Source organism: Acanthaster planci, linkage group LG08 (assembly GCF_054643075.1).
Source record: "Acanthaster planci isolate LZ-2023a linkage group LG08, COTS_SCS, whole genome shotgun sequence".
NCBI classification, from domain to species: domain Eukaryota; kingdom Metazoa; phylum Echinodermata; class Asteroidea; order Valvatida; family Acanthasteridae; genus Acanthaster; species Acanthaster planci.
The window spans coordinates 20,074,617-20,095,006 of NC_141784.1; the positions used below are offsets into that span (position 1 = coordinate 20,074,617).

General features: G+C 45.4%; 1 protein-coding gene across 2 annotated transcripts; it reads right to left on the minus strand.

The window, feature by feature from the left end:
* wdr7 (WD repeat domain 7) lies at window positions 1-20,309 on the minus strand. Of its 2 annotated transcripts, XM_022229176.2 has the most exons (25): window positions 20,127-20,309; window positions 18,372-18,600; window positions 17,600-17,706; window positions 17,372-17,450; window positions 16,690-16,864; window positions 16,239-16,309; window positions 15,718-15,837; window positions 15,105-15,250; window positions 14,431-14,533; window positions 13,883-14,051; window positions 13,280-13,362; window positions 12,615-12,786; window positions 11,796-12,016; window positions 11,079-11,274; window positions 9,440-10,499; window positions 9,217-9,302; window positions 8,765-8,883; window positions 8,003-8,219; window positions 7,561-7,755; window positions 6,781-6,967; window positions 5,880-6,150; window positions 5,160-5,342; window positions 4,478-4,582; window positions 4,181-4,216; window positions 1-1,965 (listed from the first exon to the last, which is right to left on the minus strand). In XM_022229176.2, exons 2-25 carry the CDS (start codon window positions 18,528-18,530, stop codon window positions 1,780-1,782), a joined length of 4,446 nt encoding a protein of 1,481 aa, XP_022084868.2. In that variant the 5' UTR covers window positions 18,531-18,600; window positions 20,127-20,309; the 3' UTR covers window positions 1-1,779. The 2 variants fall into 2 exon arrangements, with proteins under 2 accessions (XP_022084868.2, XP_022084877.2); XM_022229185.2 differs by lacking the exon at window positions 4,181-4,216.
* Between the last annotated feature and the right edge of the window lie 81 nt (window positions 20,310-20,390).

Below are 20,390 nucleotides of genomic sequence, written 5' to 3' on the forward strand. Positions count from 1 at the left end.
CTCAATACTCCTTACTCATTTTCTTCATTATCACCGCAACGGAAATCTGTCACATCGAGCCGTCACGAGTTTACCGTGGAAAAATTGCACGTACCGCACAAATTGGATACCACACGACGGAGGGAAAAAACAGAGAAAAGCGCTCATGGACAGAGCCCAGTCGTTTGAATATTAAGACTGTACCAATAAACCCTTGTCCAACTGAATTCAAACTTTGCCAATGTATCAAAAATGGGCGTCTTCAAGTACACACAAAACTTTTACCAAGAAAAAGGGATCTCTGCAGTTATACAGCCGAGATGTTTAGATCTCTTATTCCTGTTTGTTACAATCCTCGCTGACATCTCCAACGCGCAATGCAACAGAGTACTTGTTATACAGTAGTGAACAATATTTTTTTTACATGTACAAGTCAATATTTCTAAACACGTGATTCTCTGTATAATTCATTCCATTTGAAATAAAATATTTAAATAATGTCCAGCCTTTACAGAAGATTACACAAGCAGTACACAATCGATAATTATAGAAACAGATTTGAGGCTTACATCGAAAGATGAGAATATGACACCAAGTGTTCTACTACAATTCACATTTTGTTGGGGTTGATTGATAGAGCTAACTGCAGCGGCTGAGCACCAAAGACAACAAGGCCTCCTGATTTTCAGCACGAAATTGTTTTTAAAAGGTGTCTGAAACCAGCAACATTTTCATGTCGGTGTCGTATGAGATGTGGACCCTCAGGAAAACGGCACCCTAAGCCTGACTCCGCATGCACATGTGAGGCTGTGTGACAAGATAACGGTCCAAGGACCAGATTCTACATAAATTCACATTAAAGGTGATACCGTGCCCGGCACAGCATCAACCGACTAGTTTCTCAATGGGTTATTGTTTGGTTCCAGGCTGATGAAAAAAAAATGTCATAAACATTCAAGTTTTCACATAATGCTGGTCGTTTCAAACATAGTTGGATAAGATCGAGTACGGGGGAACAGATAGAAACAATATACAACATGATAAAACCATTACAGAGACATAATTCAGTGCAAATGTTGCTAATTGTGTCTACAGGGCTGGATATAACATCAGTGATGACTGGTAACCCGCTACGCAGGAAGAAAGTGGGGATGAAACATTGTTTTGCAAGCTGAAATGGGATATGAGACAGTGGGTGGGGTCTCTAACATAGAAATGGGGGTGGAACACTTTCAATGTATAATCAAAATCTTTCACATAACTGTATATAAGTTTTTGCAAATACGCCAAGCATTATGAACATTTGGAACTTGAATCACATTTTTGATGGAATTGCTTTAGTAAAACTAGGCAAGTGCTCACAATATTGCAACTGAGATGCATGACGCATGGTTTTTATTTCATATCCTTGCAAAACCCCAGCTCAAGGGCTGAAATCCATAACAACTGCTTAGCAGCCTCGGACTAAGCCCATATCAAGGAGGCCATCAGCAGTGTTTCCAACTGACGAATGCACCAACTTTACGGGGACCCCCTCTTGTGAAATAACACTGTTACAGGAATTTCTGCCCGTGTAGTAAATATGTTTTGACAGCGTTCTCATTACCACTTGGAATAAAATTACATTGCTCCAGAGTCAGTGTGTATGCACATGGGCCACCATTTGAGACCGCGCTTTGGTTCTCGGTGGGAACCACAGGCGTTCTCAACTGGAACAAGCCATGTTCTCATGGGAACAGAAGCTCCCTCAGGTTAACTTAAAGATTGCTGGCAGAGTCTAGCGAAATGGACTGGTCTTCCTTACAGCTGGAATTTGTCCATGGAGCCGTCCATGTACTTGAGAATGACGGCCCTGGGTTGGGGCCAGGACAGGGTGACCTGGCGCAGTTGGTTGGCCGTGAAGGAACCGGTGAACGGCCTGGTCTTGAAGGCCTTGACGCACTTGGTAGAGGAGCTGATCATGCCCCCGAGAAGCGCACTGCCAGTCTGACCCGATAGAAAACAACTACAATTAGTTTCCAGTTCATCATCTCAAATGGAATGAATTCGATTAGACGCCATAACTGCAGTGGCACCAGACTCGCACGCACATTCTTCAGCTCGACGCGCGCGCGCATCTGGTAAATTACGACACCCTATTGGTCAAAGAGGCATGTAATGTGCGCGTACCACCTGTTGTGCCACCGCAGTAATGGCTTCTAACTCTGGTGGTTGAATTACACAATAGCCCATGATGCAATACAGTCAACTCTTATTGCAATGAGGTTACAGGGACCACACAAATGACTTTGTTATTACCAGGACTGCGTTATAAGAGGAGTGGCCAAAAAAAACTAAGAGAGACACAAAGAATTCAAGTCATTGGGATTTACAAAACTTACTCGTAATAACAGCATTTTGACACTACGGTTTGCTTTACATTGGGAGTCAACTGCAAACAGAAATATGTGTTGATGCGCTTGAAGGGCCAGCAATGACAAACAGATCCTGTGTTACAGAGGCACGGTATCCCGGAAAGTTTTGAGTATGGGAGATAGTACCTTTGCTTCAGGGTATTTAGACCGGAATTTCCAGTTTTTTCACAATCCATGGTACAAAGTTTATCAACTTAACCAACATTTGTTTTCGACTATTTGGGGGTGTTGTCTCGTTCTCATCTTGCGTTTTTGTTTTCTGCTTTTAATTTGTTGTTGCTTAAGATCCCCAGAACTTTTTGGACCACGCCTCAGGTTCACTGACTCTGGAACTCATAAAAAAAAAAAAATCGTGATAGATTTCCGCAACCATGCATGCACAGTAAAATTAAGTCTGTCCACGAAATGACCTCACTCTGCAAACTTTCCAACACAAACTCCGACACGAGCTGCTGCCCACTAACAGAAACACACAGATCAACAACCTGGCACCCAATTCGTGCAAACGGCATTCGTTTGACGAGAACAATCAGGCTGTGGAACAAACCAGACTTCTCAACTGGGTAATCTGTGTTTCATACTTGGAGACCAAACATAAACAGCACCTGTTCCCTCAACCGACTGGACAACATGCGTCTCCACACACTGAAATCATGTCAGTAGAGAAAGAAATTACTAAAAGGGCTTGCCTGCCATCAACAACTTAAACACGGATCACACTCTATGGCTACAATCCATGCAACTGTGTCCATGCACTGTGCATGTCCTGTAGTCGTGTACACACACACACACATGCTTGTTTCACATACTCAGTGTGGACACTCCGCTGTTCTCCTATGGTCAAGAAACTTGGCCAAAATGCTCCCTTTTCTCTTGGTTAGCATACGTCCTTTCAGCTGGATGTTTGATGATTTCCTGGAGTGTTCCTCTTCATTTTTCTATGGATTACCCTGACCCCAAAATGCCTCTGAAGTGGTTTCTCAGAGAGGGCAAAACACTGTGTGGACATGTGTGAGACCACACAATGCTTTCTAACCCTACATTATGTGGACTTCTTTTGGGCGGAGGTCCACAGTCCACACTATGTAAGCCATGCGCAATCACTCATACAAGATAACAACCTTGCTTCAATACACACACACACGTGAAATCAGTCCGAAAGGATGCATTCTTTCTAGTTCTGAGGTCTTGAGGGTTTGGACTGCTTCGACAATTTACCAATTTGACTGTACCCACAATTAAACCACACTGCGATTGTTTCATTACACTTGATGCATATTTACAAGATGCATTATCATTTTAATTTATCAAAATTTTTAATTTGGGTACCAAAACTTACTTAGAACTGTGCAACTGAAACAAGTGGAACAGTACATCAGAGGCGGCTGTTAAAATTCCAGGAACACATTGAAGGAGCTCATTATTTTGATTCCTGGACAGAACTGGAGTATGGACCAATGAAGTAAGTGCACTGGCTCATAAATATGCATAAGGTGTAATGAATGATCAAACTGTATGCGTGCATCTACTATCTAGATTGCAACCAAAGATTTGGGTGTTGGCAAGAGGGTGGCCCAAGGGTGAGGGTTCTTGACATAGCCTATAACTGATGCCGCAAAGTTATTGGGAAAGGGTAACCATCCCAGGCAAAAGATGGCTTCAAATTATTCGCAATACCTATATCTACTGCCCTCTACCGTCAATGCATAACTCAAATATACAAATATAGCCAAATGACATAAGCAAATGGCATCGCACACCAAAGGGGCTGTTTTGTTAGCACTTACCAGTTTCATCACTCCAGCCACGGGCGTGGCAATGGTCTTTATTGGGGTCAGTTTAGAAAGGGGTGTGGATAATAAATAAACTTTATGAATATAAGGCTTTGATCAACCCAGGATTACAAGGTCACTTGTTATGAAAATCCCTAAACATTTGAAACAAGATGATCTCGGATGACAAACAACACAAATTCACCGCAAAAACTGCTCACTGGTATCTACCAAAATAACACCAACATCCCCCAAAGTGCCACAAATTGACATCAGAGAATCTGAAAATGATATGTGATCAGAGCTACTTACCTGCCAGAAGCAGAGCTTGGTGTCGCCAAAGGCATAAGAGGCCATGTACTTGCCATCAGGGGAGAAAGACAGAGCTGTGACAGCAGTGGTGTGGCCAGAAATGGACTGTGGCAGAAGAAAGACATGAACATCGGGATTGGGTGTGTCTGTTTTTAAGAGCAGTCTTTCGTTTGTACCTATGGGTCGCAAGCCAAATTCCACATTTCTCGGGTATTTTTGTTAATTCAGCCGTAGACAACTGAGTTATTTTCAAACAAACAAAGCACAAATTAAAAATCAAATTAGAAAATTAATTCAAAACCAAACAAATCGCAAAGACAATTCTTTAAACCCAAATGGTTAAATAATTAAAATGATAAGACTCCAATAAATGTAGGACCGAAGATGACCCACAAACGTATTTAGAGATTGCTGGAAATAGGACTATTGACACCTGTAAATTTGATAGATCAAGGAGATATGGAAGTGGGCATGGGTCTGCATGAGATAGGGTCGTTTCATGAATACCACGTGGAAGGGGAGCAGTTACTGGGTGGAAGTGCTGGGTAAGCCCCTAGAGATCAGACATTTCCTCCTGGCCAAATACAAGAAGACAAATCTGAAGTAAAACAATCATGACTGGCTCACACTTCACGCGAAAATTCCTCCTCTACATCCACATTCTCATAATAAAAGGGCTAACCTGTGACTTGCCCGTCTTGGCGTCGTAGATGGCGATGAGGCCCGTCTTGGCGCCGGCTGCCGTCTTCTTGGTGTTGTGGCAGTAGCTGAGCATGTTGAAGCGACAGATGCAAGGGAAGATCTCTAAAAGTCCCTTGGTCTTGAGCTGGCCCGAGTCCAGGCAGTGGACAACAATGTCCATCACCTGTAGGATCATCAATAATACAACCACACTGAAAGATACTCATGGGCTTGCCTTCCTGGAGCAGAATTCTGTTTGCTAATTGTTCAAAGAAAAAAGACATCCTGACACTTTTGAAGTCTTGTGTCTTTACAAGAATGTACAATGATTCAAGAATTACATACAAATATGCAATAATGCCAGTCTCACATTTACCGCTTCTTAACGTTGGTAAAAGAAAGTCACAAGGACAGCTTACTTGATCATGTATAATCACGTGATCATTCTTCAACTGAATGTACACAAAAAGCCATTGTGATTAGTGCATCTGAGCACGACACATGGCAAAAATGGCAGCCAGATGTTCATTAGTAGCGGTAATGTGTTGTGCTTTTATTACTGAGAAATAAAGTGTCTAAATCAACTCCCTGCAGCTGGGAGTAAAACGAGTCTATGGGAAGTGGCTACTGGCACTTGGCCATTGACTTGCATTGGTACGCTAGCCATAGTCATAACTATGTAGACACAGGCTCGTGGGCACAGTCTTCCTTGGACACAAACCTCAATCATCAGGTCCACCACGTCGTTCTGCATTTTCTCAATGAGCAGCTCCACGATGCGCAGCACCTCGGCCTTGGCCCGGCCCATCGGGTTGGCCTGCAGGATGGCAGCCGGCGTCTGGGTGTTAGAGGCCAGGGCCTGGTAGCGGGCCACCTCCTTGGCGATGGTGGTGATGAAGGTGGCCGGCCGGGCCGTGGCAATCAGGGCCAGGGCGTGGTGGGAGCTGCGGTTGGAGTCGGCCACTGGTGTGATGGGAAGGCCGCTGTTAATGCTGACAAAGTAAAAAATAAACATGCTGTAAGACAGGCCAACCTTACAGTGAGGGATGAGTTTTCATCAAGTAACATGGACCAAGTTACACTGGTGCTATACAGAAAATATTGCTCCAAGAGTTTACAAGCTAAGCAAAAATCAGCAACTACAATCAATTTCCCACAGAAATCCAGAAACCAAATTTCATGGCTTTTCCAGGACTTTCTAGGACCAAAATAGGGCACCTTCTATGACATTTATTACCATTTTGCATAGAAAAGCTGTTTAGTATTATGAACAGCAAGACTGCTACAGCCACTGCTATAGACTGACAAGGATAACCTCTAAATTTATCATGATTTCATTATTACATGACTTTCAATGACTTTTTTCCTCCAACTTCAGGATTCAAGGACACCCCATTTTTTCCCCAAAGTTTCCATGGCTTTCCCTGACTTTCCAGGACAACTTATTACCAAGGATTTTTTTCAGCAATATCCGTGTCAGTGAAAAGTCTGATAAAAACAATTAACGAGGTCAGAGCACCGGGATGGCCCATTTTCATCGTGGTCCTAGACCTGTGAAGGGGAACGATGGATTTCCGACCAGGGGAGAGACCAGCCCAACATCACAGCTTTGGAGTGAGTACCTGGCGGCAAACTGGTTGGGATCGCTGCACAGCTCCAGGAGGCCCAGGAAGACAGCCGAGACGTCGATAAACGGCTCCCAGACGGTGAAGCCCCTGCCAAGCAGGTCGATGGCGGCCCGGCGGATCGGGGTGTGAGCCGGTAGCTTGGGCCTCGGGGGCTCCAGGAGGAGGTAAGCCAGAGCTTGGGCTGGGGGTGACAGAGGGAGAGGGGGACAAACTCTTGTCAAATCTGTACTCATGGCCTCGCGACAAAGTGAGGTGATTGATGCTAGGGCTGTCCCTAACTGTCCTGTAGTTAGGGTTTATAATGTTCCTATCTTCAGCAGGATAATCTTGAAAACTCTCCACTTTACTTTTCTGACCATCCTTGAATATCTTCCATAACTCCAAATGACTAACCATTGTTCATGATAAAATTTACTTATTTTTTGGTACCCTATTATTTCCCAGTTTCCTGCCAAAAAACCCAAACTGTCTTTGAATTTGATAAGAGAAGACAAAGCCCAATTTTTTCAGTGGTAGTCATCAATACTGGTAACTTGTTTATCACTGGTTCCCTTCACTCCAACATCATATCATCTGGGAAGTGAAAAGTTGTTCTTGTCCAATGTTTCCATCCCTAGTTATTTTCCTGGTAACCCAACAATCCCTGGTTCCCTGTCAACCCATCAAACCTATCTGTGCCTAGCAGGCAAGGGCTTCTCTGTGACAAATTTACCCATCACATCCTATCGTTCTGGTATCCTGTCACTCCCTGGTTCCCAGCAACCCTCAACTTACCTGTGTGCCTGGCCAAGGAGTAGTCGTTCATGCCAAACCCTTGCTGGACCGGGCGGTTGGAGGGGCTGCCTTGCAGGCGGGAGGGCTGAATTTCTGCCCCAAACTCGGCCCCAATCACCCCCAGCATGACGATGGCGGTGGCCTGCTTGCGGCGTGACTCAAACGAAGTCGACAACTTCTTAGTCGGCGAATCACCTGCAAAGTTGGGAATCAGTTTCATTTTCAAAACATTCACGGAGTCTACGTAGCAAGTTTAGTCAACCTGATTGCAGAAAATCTTGCTGACAAAATTTATCAGCTAAGCAAAAATCAGCAGGGGACCAGTCAGTGGCAATGAACATTCCATGAAAATGCAGCTGGTAACCAGAACTTGATAAGGAATTCCCTTCCATGCTCAGCACGACGGCCACAAAGAATAAAGACACTCTCTCTCTCTGTTTACCTGAGAGTATCTCCTCCTCGTGCTCCTCGCTCTCGCTGCTCCCCGTCTCCGACAGAGAGGACATGGAGCTGGCCTGGCTCTGGCTGCCCAGGAGACTCAGCGAGGAGTCCACGTAGTTGGGCAGGTGGTGGGCCCAGGTGTGGATCACCTCCTCGCGTCCGTCCGCACCGATGCGACGTAGCTCAGCCAACAGCAGAGCTTGGGCAGCTGCCCGCACCTACATGCAAAAAAAAGGGGAAAAGAAAACAAAACGAAAAACCCAAATGCATAAAATAAATGCATTTACAAATACATCCTTTAAACTCAAAAGGCTGACTTCAAAAGGCTCAGACCAGTTGAAGATGTACTCTTTTAGAACGTTGTACCTTCAAGAAAATTTGCATTTATTAGGACGTGTTCATTTGAAAGGATCCTCGTGTTATCTGAATAGGTGTTTCAAAGTTTGGAATGATTCTTCCTGGTTCAATAGTGCGTTTTATGCTGTGAACACCCATAGAGGGTTTGCATGGCTGGCATCTTGGAGGCCAGTGCTTTTGTTCCACAGGGTATGCACAAAGGAGGTTTCCCTGTGGAACAAAAGAAGCGCCCTGCAACATGGCTCCCACGCAAAGCCTCTATAGCTCCATCAGGAAAAAGCAGAAGCTCTAAATGTTCCTCACGGTGAGAAATTCAGACATACTGAAGAGGTACAAATGGGCGTGTGACCACTGATGAGGCTTGGCCATTTGGGAACCAAGAGTTGGAGAAATTGATAAACGTTACCTCCAGGCACCTGTCTTGCCACCTGCGGGCCAACATCTCTAGATGCGGTGGTTTGTAGCGGGTGCTCCCCAGCAAATCAGGGAGGAGGACACAGTGCAGAGCGGCTAGCAAACTCCAGCCTGGTTACAGGCAAGGAGTGGAAGACAAACGACAATCAATATCTACATGAGTTTGTTGTGCGGGACAAGCAATGGTTATTACTCGCAGGACGAGTGGCTTAGGGGTTAAGATGTACAATCTCTTGTGCGGGACAAGCTATGGTTATTACTCGCAGGATGAGTGGCTTAGAGGTTAAGATATACAATCTCTTGAGCACTACTACTGTTTGGCAGTGCAAAGCTCTTCTGTGTGACCACAAGCTGGATCCAATACACTTGGTTCTTTAACTTCAAACACGGACAGTGACTCTTGGGCTAATGGTGCGAGGTGATGAATTGAAAGGCTGGCTTTACCTTGCTTTATCATGGCTTGCTCAGGGGTAAGATCAGCGAGATTGTCAAAGGGATCACTCTTATCTCCTTCTGTGCCTGCGGCAGATCTATTGATGTTGAAAAATGGGAAAAACCGATACAAGATTATGATTCAAAGAATTGGAAAAATTTGTTCAAAGATGAAATTTATGTCACTTGATATTAGGAAGATGAGGTGAATATGTCGGAAACAAATATTACGTACTTTTTGGATTTGCCCTTGCGGAAATGTGACAGAATCATGAAGCTGGCGTTGTTCATGCTCATGAGGGTGTTGGCCACCGAGATGACCGACAGGAGATGCTGGGTGGTGACTGCTCTGGAGAGCTCCCAGTGACCCAAGTACTGCTGGCCTTCCAGGAGAGAGCCAAGCTGGTTATCCGACAGCTCCTTCTGCTCCCGCTTCTTGAGCTGGAGAGCCTCCTTTGCCGAGATGGAGCTGGGGTCAGGCGACATCCGGGACGGGGAGGGGCTCTTGGATGGGCTACGGTGCCAGCCTGGGAGCATGAGGGACATGTAGGCGCCATGGGAGAGCAGGCCAAAGGAGACGGGGGAGTGGGGCTTGAGGAGGCCCAGCTTGGTCAGGCAGATGTCGTCCAGGGTGGTGTCCAGCCCCCAGGCATGCAGGCAGGACATGAAGAGCTGGGCAATGTCCAATGTCAGGTGACTCTGGTCCAGGGTCAGGTTCTTTGAGGCCTTGCGGGTCAAAACGCCACGGTGCCGAGAGGTGGCGCCGCTGGGCGGCCGCATCTGGTGCAAGACGCCTTCGTCCTCCTCGTCGTCGCTCTCCTTGATCTGCTTCTCGATCTGCTTGGTCAGGAACCCGGCCACGCGCTGCGAGAGCTTTGGGGAGTGGGACTCGGCCTGCTTGGATGCCGACAGCTTCCCCGCCTCAGACTGGCCCTTGGTGACGATGCCGGGGATCAGATTCTCATCCGTCAGCAGGTGCACCACCAAGATCTCTGTGTCGAAGAACAGCACGTGGAAGTCCGAGTCCTTGCTGTTGGAACGCACGGCCTGGATGGAGAGAGCGTGGGAAGGGTTCTTGGGGACAGGTTCAATTGTGGAAGGGACATTGGAGCCCTGGTAGGTGGCAAGCAGGTGGCGATGGGCAGCATTCTTAATTGCCGTCAGGCTACGGCGACGGAATGCCTGGGCAATGCTCTGGGCGGGGGTCAACATGGTTTCCACAGTCTGTCCAACGTGGTTACATGCTTCCAAGATGTCTTCGGCTGTCACACCCTGGGCGATGCGGTCCAAGTGACCTACAGAATACAACAGAGACTACTGGGATGCAAGAAATAACAATAAATTTCCAGAACTTATCTGACAATACACATCCGATCCAACAAACTATCTCCATATAAGGCCAAGTTTGAACGCTCCTGGTTGAACTCTCTGAACAAAATCTTGCCGGCTGCTACTCTCACAATATTTGCCCTCAATGACATCTCCTAAAATTATTTTCAAGTGAACGGTTCCCTCTGTATGGGTAAATGAAATTGGCTTCTGATAACCGGTGCTACGACCATACGTCCTGGTTCCAAATTGTTGACCAGACGGACAAAACTGTCAATTATTTGGGCAGCATTGGCCCCACGCCAGATTTTAGAAAGGTTCCGGCAACAACCATTCATCAACAACTGGTTAATTTTGCCCTTGTAACCTGTGCACAAATAAATTCTAAGTACAGTGCAAAATCAACCAACAGTTGACAAATGATCATCTGTCCAACTCAAGAGTCATCACTTTCTGTACAGAGAGTATGATAGCTCAAAACAGATGTGGTTGCTAAGTAACAGAGCTCGCTCATCTCGTTTCCTCACCCACGGCCTGTCACGTACCTGTCTCCATTTGCCAGACGAAGACACTGCCGTCCTCGCAGCCCACCACCAGGAAGTCCTCGGTGGGGCGCCACTTGATGGTCTTGATGGGGAAGAGGTGGCGACTGGCCAGCATGATGCACTTGCGCTCGCGCAGGCTGAGCAGCGCCACCGAGTGGTCGCTGGCGACCGTGCAGATGCACGCCAACACCCGGGCCTGGAAGGAAAACGAAGGACAAATGGTTTTGGGCTGCTGTTTGGCGTGAGTGAGTGAGTAGGCTGGGTGACACAGCTTCAGGAAAAAGGAGCATAACACAGCAAGACTGAATGTGAAATAAAGATTCAACGCAATGCAGGCAATTGCTAGTTTTGTGGAAATGAGTACGAAAGCAAATAATCAGGACAGAACAAAAGGGAAACACAAAAAGTTGAGATTTCAGTTTGAGTTTGGTTGAAAACAGTTAGACCTAAGATTCGAAACATTCAAGAAATAGTCTGACTTTTTCTTTTCCTTATAAATCCAATTCAAAACTCAAAAAGCACTGGCAATCTTTGAGCATCGGTGTGGGGCTTACAAATGAGGCACCGTGATATATATTTCTCCAGTTCCAATAGGATTTCATGTTCGTACATGCAAGATATGTGACTGATTGATCGATGATATGGACACGATTTGATGCCTCTCCCAAAGAAATCGATGATACATAACACCCTTCTCAAATGACAAGAGAGACGTACGTTGCAATTCTCCGGCGGTATGACCATACGGTTGATCTCTCCGCCGTGCAGGCAGAAAGTGTGAAGCAGGTTGCCAGAGAAGATGTCCCAGAGGCAGATGGAGAAATCCACACCTCCCGACACCAGGAAGGTGGAGTCGTAGCGGCTGTTCTCCTGGTGAGGGTACAGGAGGCAGGTGACTTTGTCCTGGTGGCCGCGCAGGATGCGGTGGGGAGGCCAGCCTAGGGGAACAACATGAAATAACAGCCACCGTCTAATGGCATCTCTGATGCATCATTTCTTGCATCTTTGGTCCTAAATCGTCCAACGTAAACATGATTTTTCACACACCGTACGGGGTTCAGGTTTTAACAGAAAAGTTCTTTGATCTCCATCAGTTTTTAGTATCTCCTGACAGGGACCCACCCTGTGTTTGTGGATTTGGAGATGGCTAAGAAAAGAGAAGGTTGGAGAGCTGGTAGAACAACGAATGCATCTGTTCTTTTCCTGGTCTGTGTTTGGTCCTTCTTGTCCAGTGCATTCAAGACACACCTTAAGCAAGAGGTACGGTGTCCCAGTGAGGACACTGGGCACCACTGCTGATGGCTAACTCTCAAAATACGGTCACTTTGACATACGGCCTGCACGACTGGCCCCTTGGTTTCATCATAAGAGCCAAGCTTATGAAGGTGCCCTTTCACGGCTGGGATCAATAGGGCCATAAATGGCAGTGATAAGGTATGACGAAGCACATTTAAAGGGGGAGTGGGGAGCTGTGCTACAGGAAATGGTTGTCGTCAGACTGGATAATTCTTCAAGCAAAACAAAAGCTTTTGGTACCTCTCCTGGCTGTGTGTGGTCCTTCCAGGAGCTGAACGATGGCTGTCTGAATGGCCGGCACGATGACGATGCTACCGTCCTTGCGACCGCACACTAGCCAGCCTTGGTCTGGTAGGTAGATGCTGGCTGTGACTGGTAAAGGCTCGGACGTTTTCTCGCTGTGTGAAATACTCTGCGATCAGAGTTAAGTCACAGACATTAAAACGACTTAAATTAAAAGCAGAACCTATCAAAAACTATTCGATGTCTAACGGCCTCCTTGGATTCTGACACTTTCAAAATCTTTCAAGAAAATGAAATGACAAATTCTATCAGTGAGTCTACAGTGAGTCTACCACAGCACACCAGGCCTGGTCAATTGTGGCATGCGCCAGGTTTGCTTACTGAAAACAACTCCTTACAACGATTCTGAAACAACACTTCGTAAAAACCTGAACTCAAGTTATCCTCCGCACACATTACCTCACACAGCTGTCATCATTAACACCAATAAATGCTGCTGTAAAGCAACATAATGACAGGAAAATGTCACGAAAAGCTGAACCAACTTCAAAACATCAAAACGAGAACTTTGATCTGGTTAACACTTCTTTCCTTTTCCTTTTCCCTTCATTCATAGAATTTCTAGGGGTTTCTCTGAAGTTTACCAGAGGTACGATACTGACCAGTTGATCTATGATGCCAGCAGGTCGCGGAGTACAGTACTTCCATAGATCACTCAGGCTGTTACTGGCAGAGGGTGGCATAACTACAGAAAGGACAAAAAAAAATTGAAACGGGAAATGAAGCCGATATGCTTCGATTTACATACATCACTTGCTTCATCGAATGGGCTCGACCATTCAAGTGCAACCCTTCTGCCGACTCTGTTAGTGCTATGTCTGAAACACGTGAAGGTCTGTGATATCGGAGAGTAACTTCCCACCTCGGTTTTCCGACTAGGAAAATAGAGCCACGACTCTCAAACTACCTGCACAATAAAGATAGATCAGTCTTCATTTTTGTGATGTTCTCAAAAATTGACGATGACCTTCCAGACCCATTTGTTGTAGGGCGGTGATTAAGATTGAAACCTTTGCTTGCTGAGGATGGCAATTTTTATTTATACATTACATGACATCAGTGCAGTTGGCCGAAAATGCCTCTGTGAAATGGTCTTGCTTTTACTTTACCCAGATAGTTCCCATTTGGGCGCCGCCACACCACACCCATGGCTGAAGCGCCGGAACGGGCTGGGTCTGTGCCGACAAGAGAATCCGTTCCCTCACCTGGCAGGGTGTCAAACTCCTCCTGCTTCAGGTAGCTCAGCTCCTTGTCCGAGATCTCCGGCATTCTCCACACCGTCACGCAGCCCTCCGAGTCCCCACGGACGAACAGCTTGTAGAACGGGCCGCGCCGGCCGTAGAAGAACGTCATGGCCGGTGCACAGGACAACGGCTAGGGGACAGGTAGAGAAAATGACATTGTGATATTTTAAAGTTGCACACTTAATAAGTTTTCAATAGCAATCATCTTACACAGGCTGCCTCGTGGCCCTTTGAATTCAATCAAATCAACAAACAAAAACTGTAGACTCCAAGTACTTTTTGTTCCAATGCTGACCCCCCCTAGGAGTTTGACATACCTTGGTTTCCTCTTTGATAGCGACAAAAGTACAAAGCATGAACCTCTTCCAATTTTCAAATCTCTGACAAAAACCAAAGATGAGCAGTGACCTGTAAAAATGCCCTACTGTGATGGCATTTAAGTGTCCTCCAAGCATCAACGTCACCTAACTCAAATATGACGACTGGGTCAAGTCAACTTGCTATGGTACCTTGAGGTCGTTGGCCTCCAGAATGCAGTAGAGGAAGGGATGAGAGGTGACTTCCACGCCCCGGCCGATGTTGCTACGGAAATCCTCGCTCTCCGGGATGCAACTGAAACGGAACACAAAGGATGATAAACCCGACGACCCGTTGAAGCAGTAATGCTTCTCTGACCTTTGAACCCTTAGACATGGGTTCAAAATCTGCACGTGCAGACAGGCGGATTGAATGGGCAGGTTCTCAGTATGAGTGAGGGGACTGAGTTTCCCCCAACTTCTCAAAATGAGACATCACAGGTACTTCTGAGGAATCCCACGTTCTGCTGGGATAAATAGGTGGCACATCATTCTGCTCAGCAAAATTAGTTTCTGCTTCCAGTATTCTGGACTTTCATATCAACCATCATGCAGAGTATAACGAGGTCAATTTCTACTCCACATGTGTATCATTTAGTTGATATCAGATGAAAAATGGACGGCAAAAATGGTTTTCCTTTTTCATCAACAGCGCATGACCAACCCAACATTGCCAACATATTATGTTCAGAAATAATCACCTCTACTAAGGAAAGTCGGTATTGCTAAAGCTTGCTGTACTAGAATGGAACATTCTGCCGTAGAATTTCACAAATATTAGTGTGAAGTTGGACTTGAAGCCTGAGGCTAACTTCCAACATGCCCACCTGGTAGGGAGCTGGTAGAGAAACCCTTTGCCTTGGCTGTTCCATATGATCACCCTGTCTGCGCTGATGAAGTCCCCACCGCACCAATGGTAACCCTTCTCCGTGTCTTCAGAGCACAACTGGGAGAAATCGCCGGCGTCATAGATCTGTAGGAAATTGCCACCAAATAAATCGGGGCGATCTCAAACCCTCGTCTGGGGTTTACTTTTGCTAGGTAGTTGTTGATGTGTTGGATATGCATGGCAAATTCTTTGTAGCTCATGCATATTAAACATAAGAGTTTCAACTAATTTCTCTTCAACAGTACTGGTGAAATCCAAAGAATTGAGCGAACTGGAAATACGTACCCTATGGACCCTCCACATTAACTGCAGGTGGAATGGAGAGGCCTATTCACATGATCTATTAATTAAAGTGACCATGCACATTAAGCACACCCAGGTTTGTGCATGCAAAAAATTTTCAACTGAATGTGCACAATGCAACTTTCAAATTGACACGACATGCATGCATCTGAGCATGGGCATACAATTCCAAAGGCACAATGGTCCTGTCCAGTGATTGTACAATATCCATGTTTTACCCCCCGTGGGTGAGGCGCGGGGGTCTATACCTGCCAATACTTGGTGCAGACGATCAGCACGGTGCGAAGGGTAAAGGCACAGCAGGACAGAGTCTGCGCATTGTGGCATCTCAGCGGTTTGCATTCCTCCTCTAGATGGGGCTCTGTGTTCTGAAAAGAGGAAAACTATCTGTAGGAACTGTTCCCTAGATCTCAACTATAAAAAGGCGAAAAAAAATGATCCAAAGAGGACCTCTTTCGTGTAAAACAGTAACAAACGACCAAGAAATTGATTCACTTGATCATGACAGAGAACCCTTTTTTTTTGTAATGGTGGAATAAATGTAGTCAAAATGAGGTCTCACATTTCAACCCATGAATAGCAGAATTCAAACAAAAGAAATAAACACAAAAAGAAAGTATTGGACTGAAAAAAATGTTATTTCGTACACGCAGATCACTAGAACAATATGTCCTACTTTGACTCAGTTCATAAAAATGGGATTTTTCAGGGTTTTTTAATCATTCAAACTTGGCACTTGAATTTTCCCTTGTACACTAGCATTCCTTACCTTGCTTTCTGCACCGCACAGATTCCAAACTTTCAGCATGCCACTCTTGGATATGCCTATGACAACATCCTCTGGAAAATACAAACAATTGTGACTTTTCAAGTTCTCGGTAAAATGCTTGGAAATAAGGGAGTAGTGGAGAGTCGAGTCTTCATGTCAGCCGGGTTGTTTCAGGCAGTGAGAAAAGAGTGTTACGACTGGTTGAATCTAAGAGCTATGCTTTGGGTTGACTGCTCTGACTTGAAGAACTCCATTCTCGACAAAGAGACACGTTGATGGGAAAAACTGCAACTTAGCACACTGTGCTCTTATGCTTTTCAAGAAAAATTGGTCACACGCGCTCAGCATGTCTCCCATCAAATGAAAATGAACCTGGGCGTGTATGCGGTGAATTCCCGACGAAGCGAGGTCGCCACAAAAATGCATTATTTCTGGTTTCGGTCTGCCTCACCTTGCCTCTTAAGCGGCCGGATCACGCAGAGCGCACTGATCCAGTCCGGAGCCACCTTGGAGGTCAGTGTGAAGAGCAGCTCCAGGCTGGTCGCGTCGAAGATGTGAACATCCGGGTAGTACCCGTGACAGATGATGCGCGACTCCCGGCTGGTGCCCTTGGTAGCCTGATAAGTCTACAAGGGAAGACAATACAATTGATTCCCTGGTTACCAGTGAAAATAACTGCCACAAAAACCAGACTTAAGTTTGTGTCTCTATTTTTCCAGATTCTCACACTGCTTTTGTTTGTAGTGCTCCAAATGATTTATTAGAACATTTAACAACTGCACTGTTGACAGATTGTGAAATTGGTACGGTTCTGATTTCACCAGCAAATTCAGAAAACAAACATATCACTTGGATGCGCTATCATTTTGATTCATTTTTTTGCTTTAGTATTCATTGTAAATTTTTTTTACATTTTATTAAAAGCTTTTAGCTACAAAATTATGAAGTGCAATGCTAGAACTATCTTTGATACCAAAACTTAAAAAAGCTTTCTTCAATTGACTACAACCCAGATTGGAAATGCTGGGTCGCAAATCAAATTGCAAATCGAAATTGCAGCTGTGATAAATACAGCCGGGCCTACCAGCCAACCTGAGCTCTGTGTAACTGTTTCTTGGTCACTGTTTACTCACATGCATGACGGTGGGCACGCCGCGGACTTTGGTCACCTCGATACAACGGCCGTCGCTCACGTCCCAAAGGCACAGCTCACTGTAGACATCAACAGGTCAGACACAAGAAAGTCAAAGGTCAAGTCAAAGTTCACAGTTCACCAATGCTTTAAACTTCATACAAGGAAGACAGAGAATCTAGAACTAGCCATACTTTGAAGATAACGGCAAACAAGCATTTTTTTCTACCCGTTTTCAGCAGCACTGATGAAGGTTGACGACTCCCAAGACTCACTGGCCCTCGCCAGACAGGTGATGGCAGCAGAGTGGCCTAGTAGCATGTTACGAGGAACAACCTGTCACGAATGAAAAGCCTGATAATCAGAAACACTTATAACATCAGGCCACAAACCAAATCACATTTCCTTCGTATTCTGATAAACACTTCTAAAGAGCGTATGTACGCAATTACCTTTATTCTGAATAACGTTTACCTATTATCCTCTCAGCAGTGATCTGGGCAAAGCCAAGTTCAGCTCTTCAAAGCCGATCAACCCTAAAGTCAGCACCTCACACCCCAGGATGGCAGACTAAAGAACACATTACCCTACTCTGAGGTTGACAATTCATCACTAGCTTAAAAGGGTTGATCACCGTGTGACTACAGAATAAAGGTGCGGTGCTAGGCAATGTTACGTGCAGTATAGTTCTTTCACTTTCTCTGCGTAAGATTTTTCTGCAGTTAAGTCGACAAGTTCATGAAAGACAGTAGCCAAAATAGCCACTGTCCATGCACGGCCTAAGGATTTCTTTTCTGAAATGTTTTGACACAGCAATTTCTACGGTTGTTGAGTTTGAAAAGCAACATACATCCATACATCTACACATCCGAACATGGTGGTTCCGAGAATATTTAATGTTGAGATCACAACTTCCAAGATTGACTCTGTCTGGAAATTGCGGAGTCTTCCGATCCTGACTAACGGCCGCGTAGTGGCTCAAAGGTCATCAAGTGCAGTACCTGCATACTCTCGTTGAGATCCCACAAGCAGATCTGGCCATCGTGGCACCCTGTTATGATGGTCCTCTGGTCCGTGGTGATCAGCACTGCCGAGACGCAATGTGTGGGGGCGTTACTGCCCCACAATACCACAGGGATGACCAGGCCACTGGACGCCATGATACACCTGGGATGACCACTGATTCCTTGGGTAGATGTGGTGATTAGGTGGACGTATCAAAAGAGAATTCTGTCGAGGAAAAACAAAAAATGTTGAACATGGAACGACCGAATGGCCAGTGTTGCGGCTATCGACTAGACAATGCAAGTCACAGCAAAAAAATCCCTCCACAAATTGGCACGAAGAGGTCACAAGAGGGAACAACGATCATCTCATTACCTGATGTCATTGACCTCAATGTGTATGCACTCACGCTTAGCATCGGTGCCTCGATTCAGTTCTGTTCTGATAGAGCTGGCGACAAGCTTTTCAAGGATACCAAATTCGTACAATTCTTTGATGTGAAACTGAGGACCGACACCTTGCTTATTCCCTGGTGGCGAGGTAACTTTGCTAAGTTATATTTTGAATGCTATTTATGTACGAAACCGCACCACTGACTGAGCATGTATGGGATGAATTCGGGAATCGTTGGTAGTACGTTTCATAGACATGAGACAAGAGTGATGAGTGTACCGCATGAATATGCAAAGATCGATATGGGATTTTGATGCGCCCTACAAGCGTGGTCATATGCACGTACGTGCATGTGTGTAGATCGACACGCAGTGGTTGTTGACTTGCTCAAACTGCTCCAGCAGTATGTGTGCAATGCGTCCATGAGTGCGGACGATGAGCTTGCGTGTAATTCCCATGTGGTTGCTGTGATGTCACCAGCTCAGCAAAGCACATAGAGGGCTGAGCCAACCAATGAGCGTCGCTCTAGTGCCGTGCCTATCTGTGTTACAGTACCAGCGGGGAAATTTTCCCTGTACAAGTAGGAGCTGCCGCCACAAATTTAAATCTTTTAACCCTAACAGTTCTACACAAAATTTGGGTTGCAGTACTCAGTACTTCAAAATACTAAGCAGTAGTCTGAGCCTGAAGGACCTAGCACTACAAATGACTACTTCTGGCTAGGGCACCCTCCATTGTTACTCGTACGGAGAACGATAAAGCCACGCATTCATACCAGTAGTGCCACAGCACTGTATAGTACATTGTCTTATCTGTTGTATTTTACGGCTTCAGAGAACAATAAGGTCATGTCCTCTTACAAGCAACAGCACTGAATACTTAATTTTACCATGCCTACCTAGGTTTGTAGTATTTAAGGCTGTGTTAGGCTGCCGTGTTTGGGTTAATATTTCCCCCAAACTGCTCAAGATCTCATGCATATGCAGTAATGCCACCAGATATGGAGCTTAATCAACTGATGAAAACTGAAGGCTCGGTAGGTTCTGGATACACTGGCACGCACTCCCAAAACAATACGAGAATGATAAGAGTTTCAACATCACGTTTGAACGTTCAATTACTAGTAGTTGGCCTACTAGTACTAGTACTAGTCATTAACCCAGGAATAACCTTGATTGTAACTACCTTATAAGGAACAAGGGATGCTTACTCATTCATTACCATTTGGCATGTTTGGCATTGGTGGGTGTGACGTTAACTTTAGCTTTGCATTTGCAAGCATGGTTAGTTTCAGTGTCACGCCCACAACCTGAGAATTGGACCAATTTAAGTCATCAACAAATATGATAAAAACTTACATTTTGCAATTCATGCACTTCAGAAAGTCAGCCCAAGGCTGAATTCAGGTTGTCGCAGCGAAATGTGGCAGACTTCGCAACATTTTCACAGGATTTTCATGATTTTGCCAGTGATGTTTCAAGCCGTAAAATTTCAGCCAGCTGTACGGGAGAATTTCTTTAGTCTTGTCTCTGTGTTTATCAGCGTTTGCATAAACACTCTGAAATCCTGAGACGGTGGCACCATACTATTGAAGCCTATCTGAATAATTGTCACCAACAGAG

What these genes read in the sequence shown, in the direction of transcription:
- wdr7 (XM_022229176.2), bottom strand. Translation starts at nt 18,530, where the DNA reads ATGGCGTCCAGTGGCCTGGTCATCCCTGTGGTATTGTGGGGCAGTAAC. An exon ending in TCTGCACCAAGTATTGGCAG is followed by an intron (nt 15,251 to 15,717) that starts GTATAGACCCCC and finishes AATTTCCTACAG; the next exon opens with ATCTATGACGCCGGCGATTT. An exon ending in CGAGGAGGAGATACTCTCAG is followed by an intron (nt 7,756 to 8,002) that starts GTAAACAGAGAG and finishes CCAACTTTGCAG; the next exon opens with GTGATTCGCCGACTAAGAAG.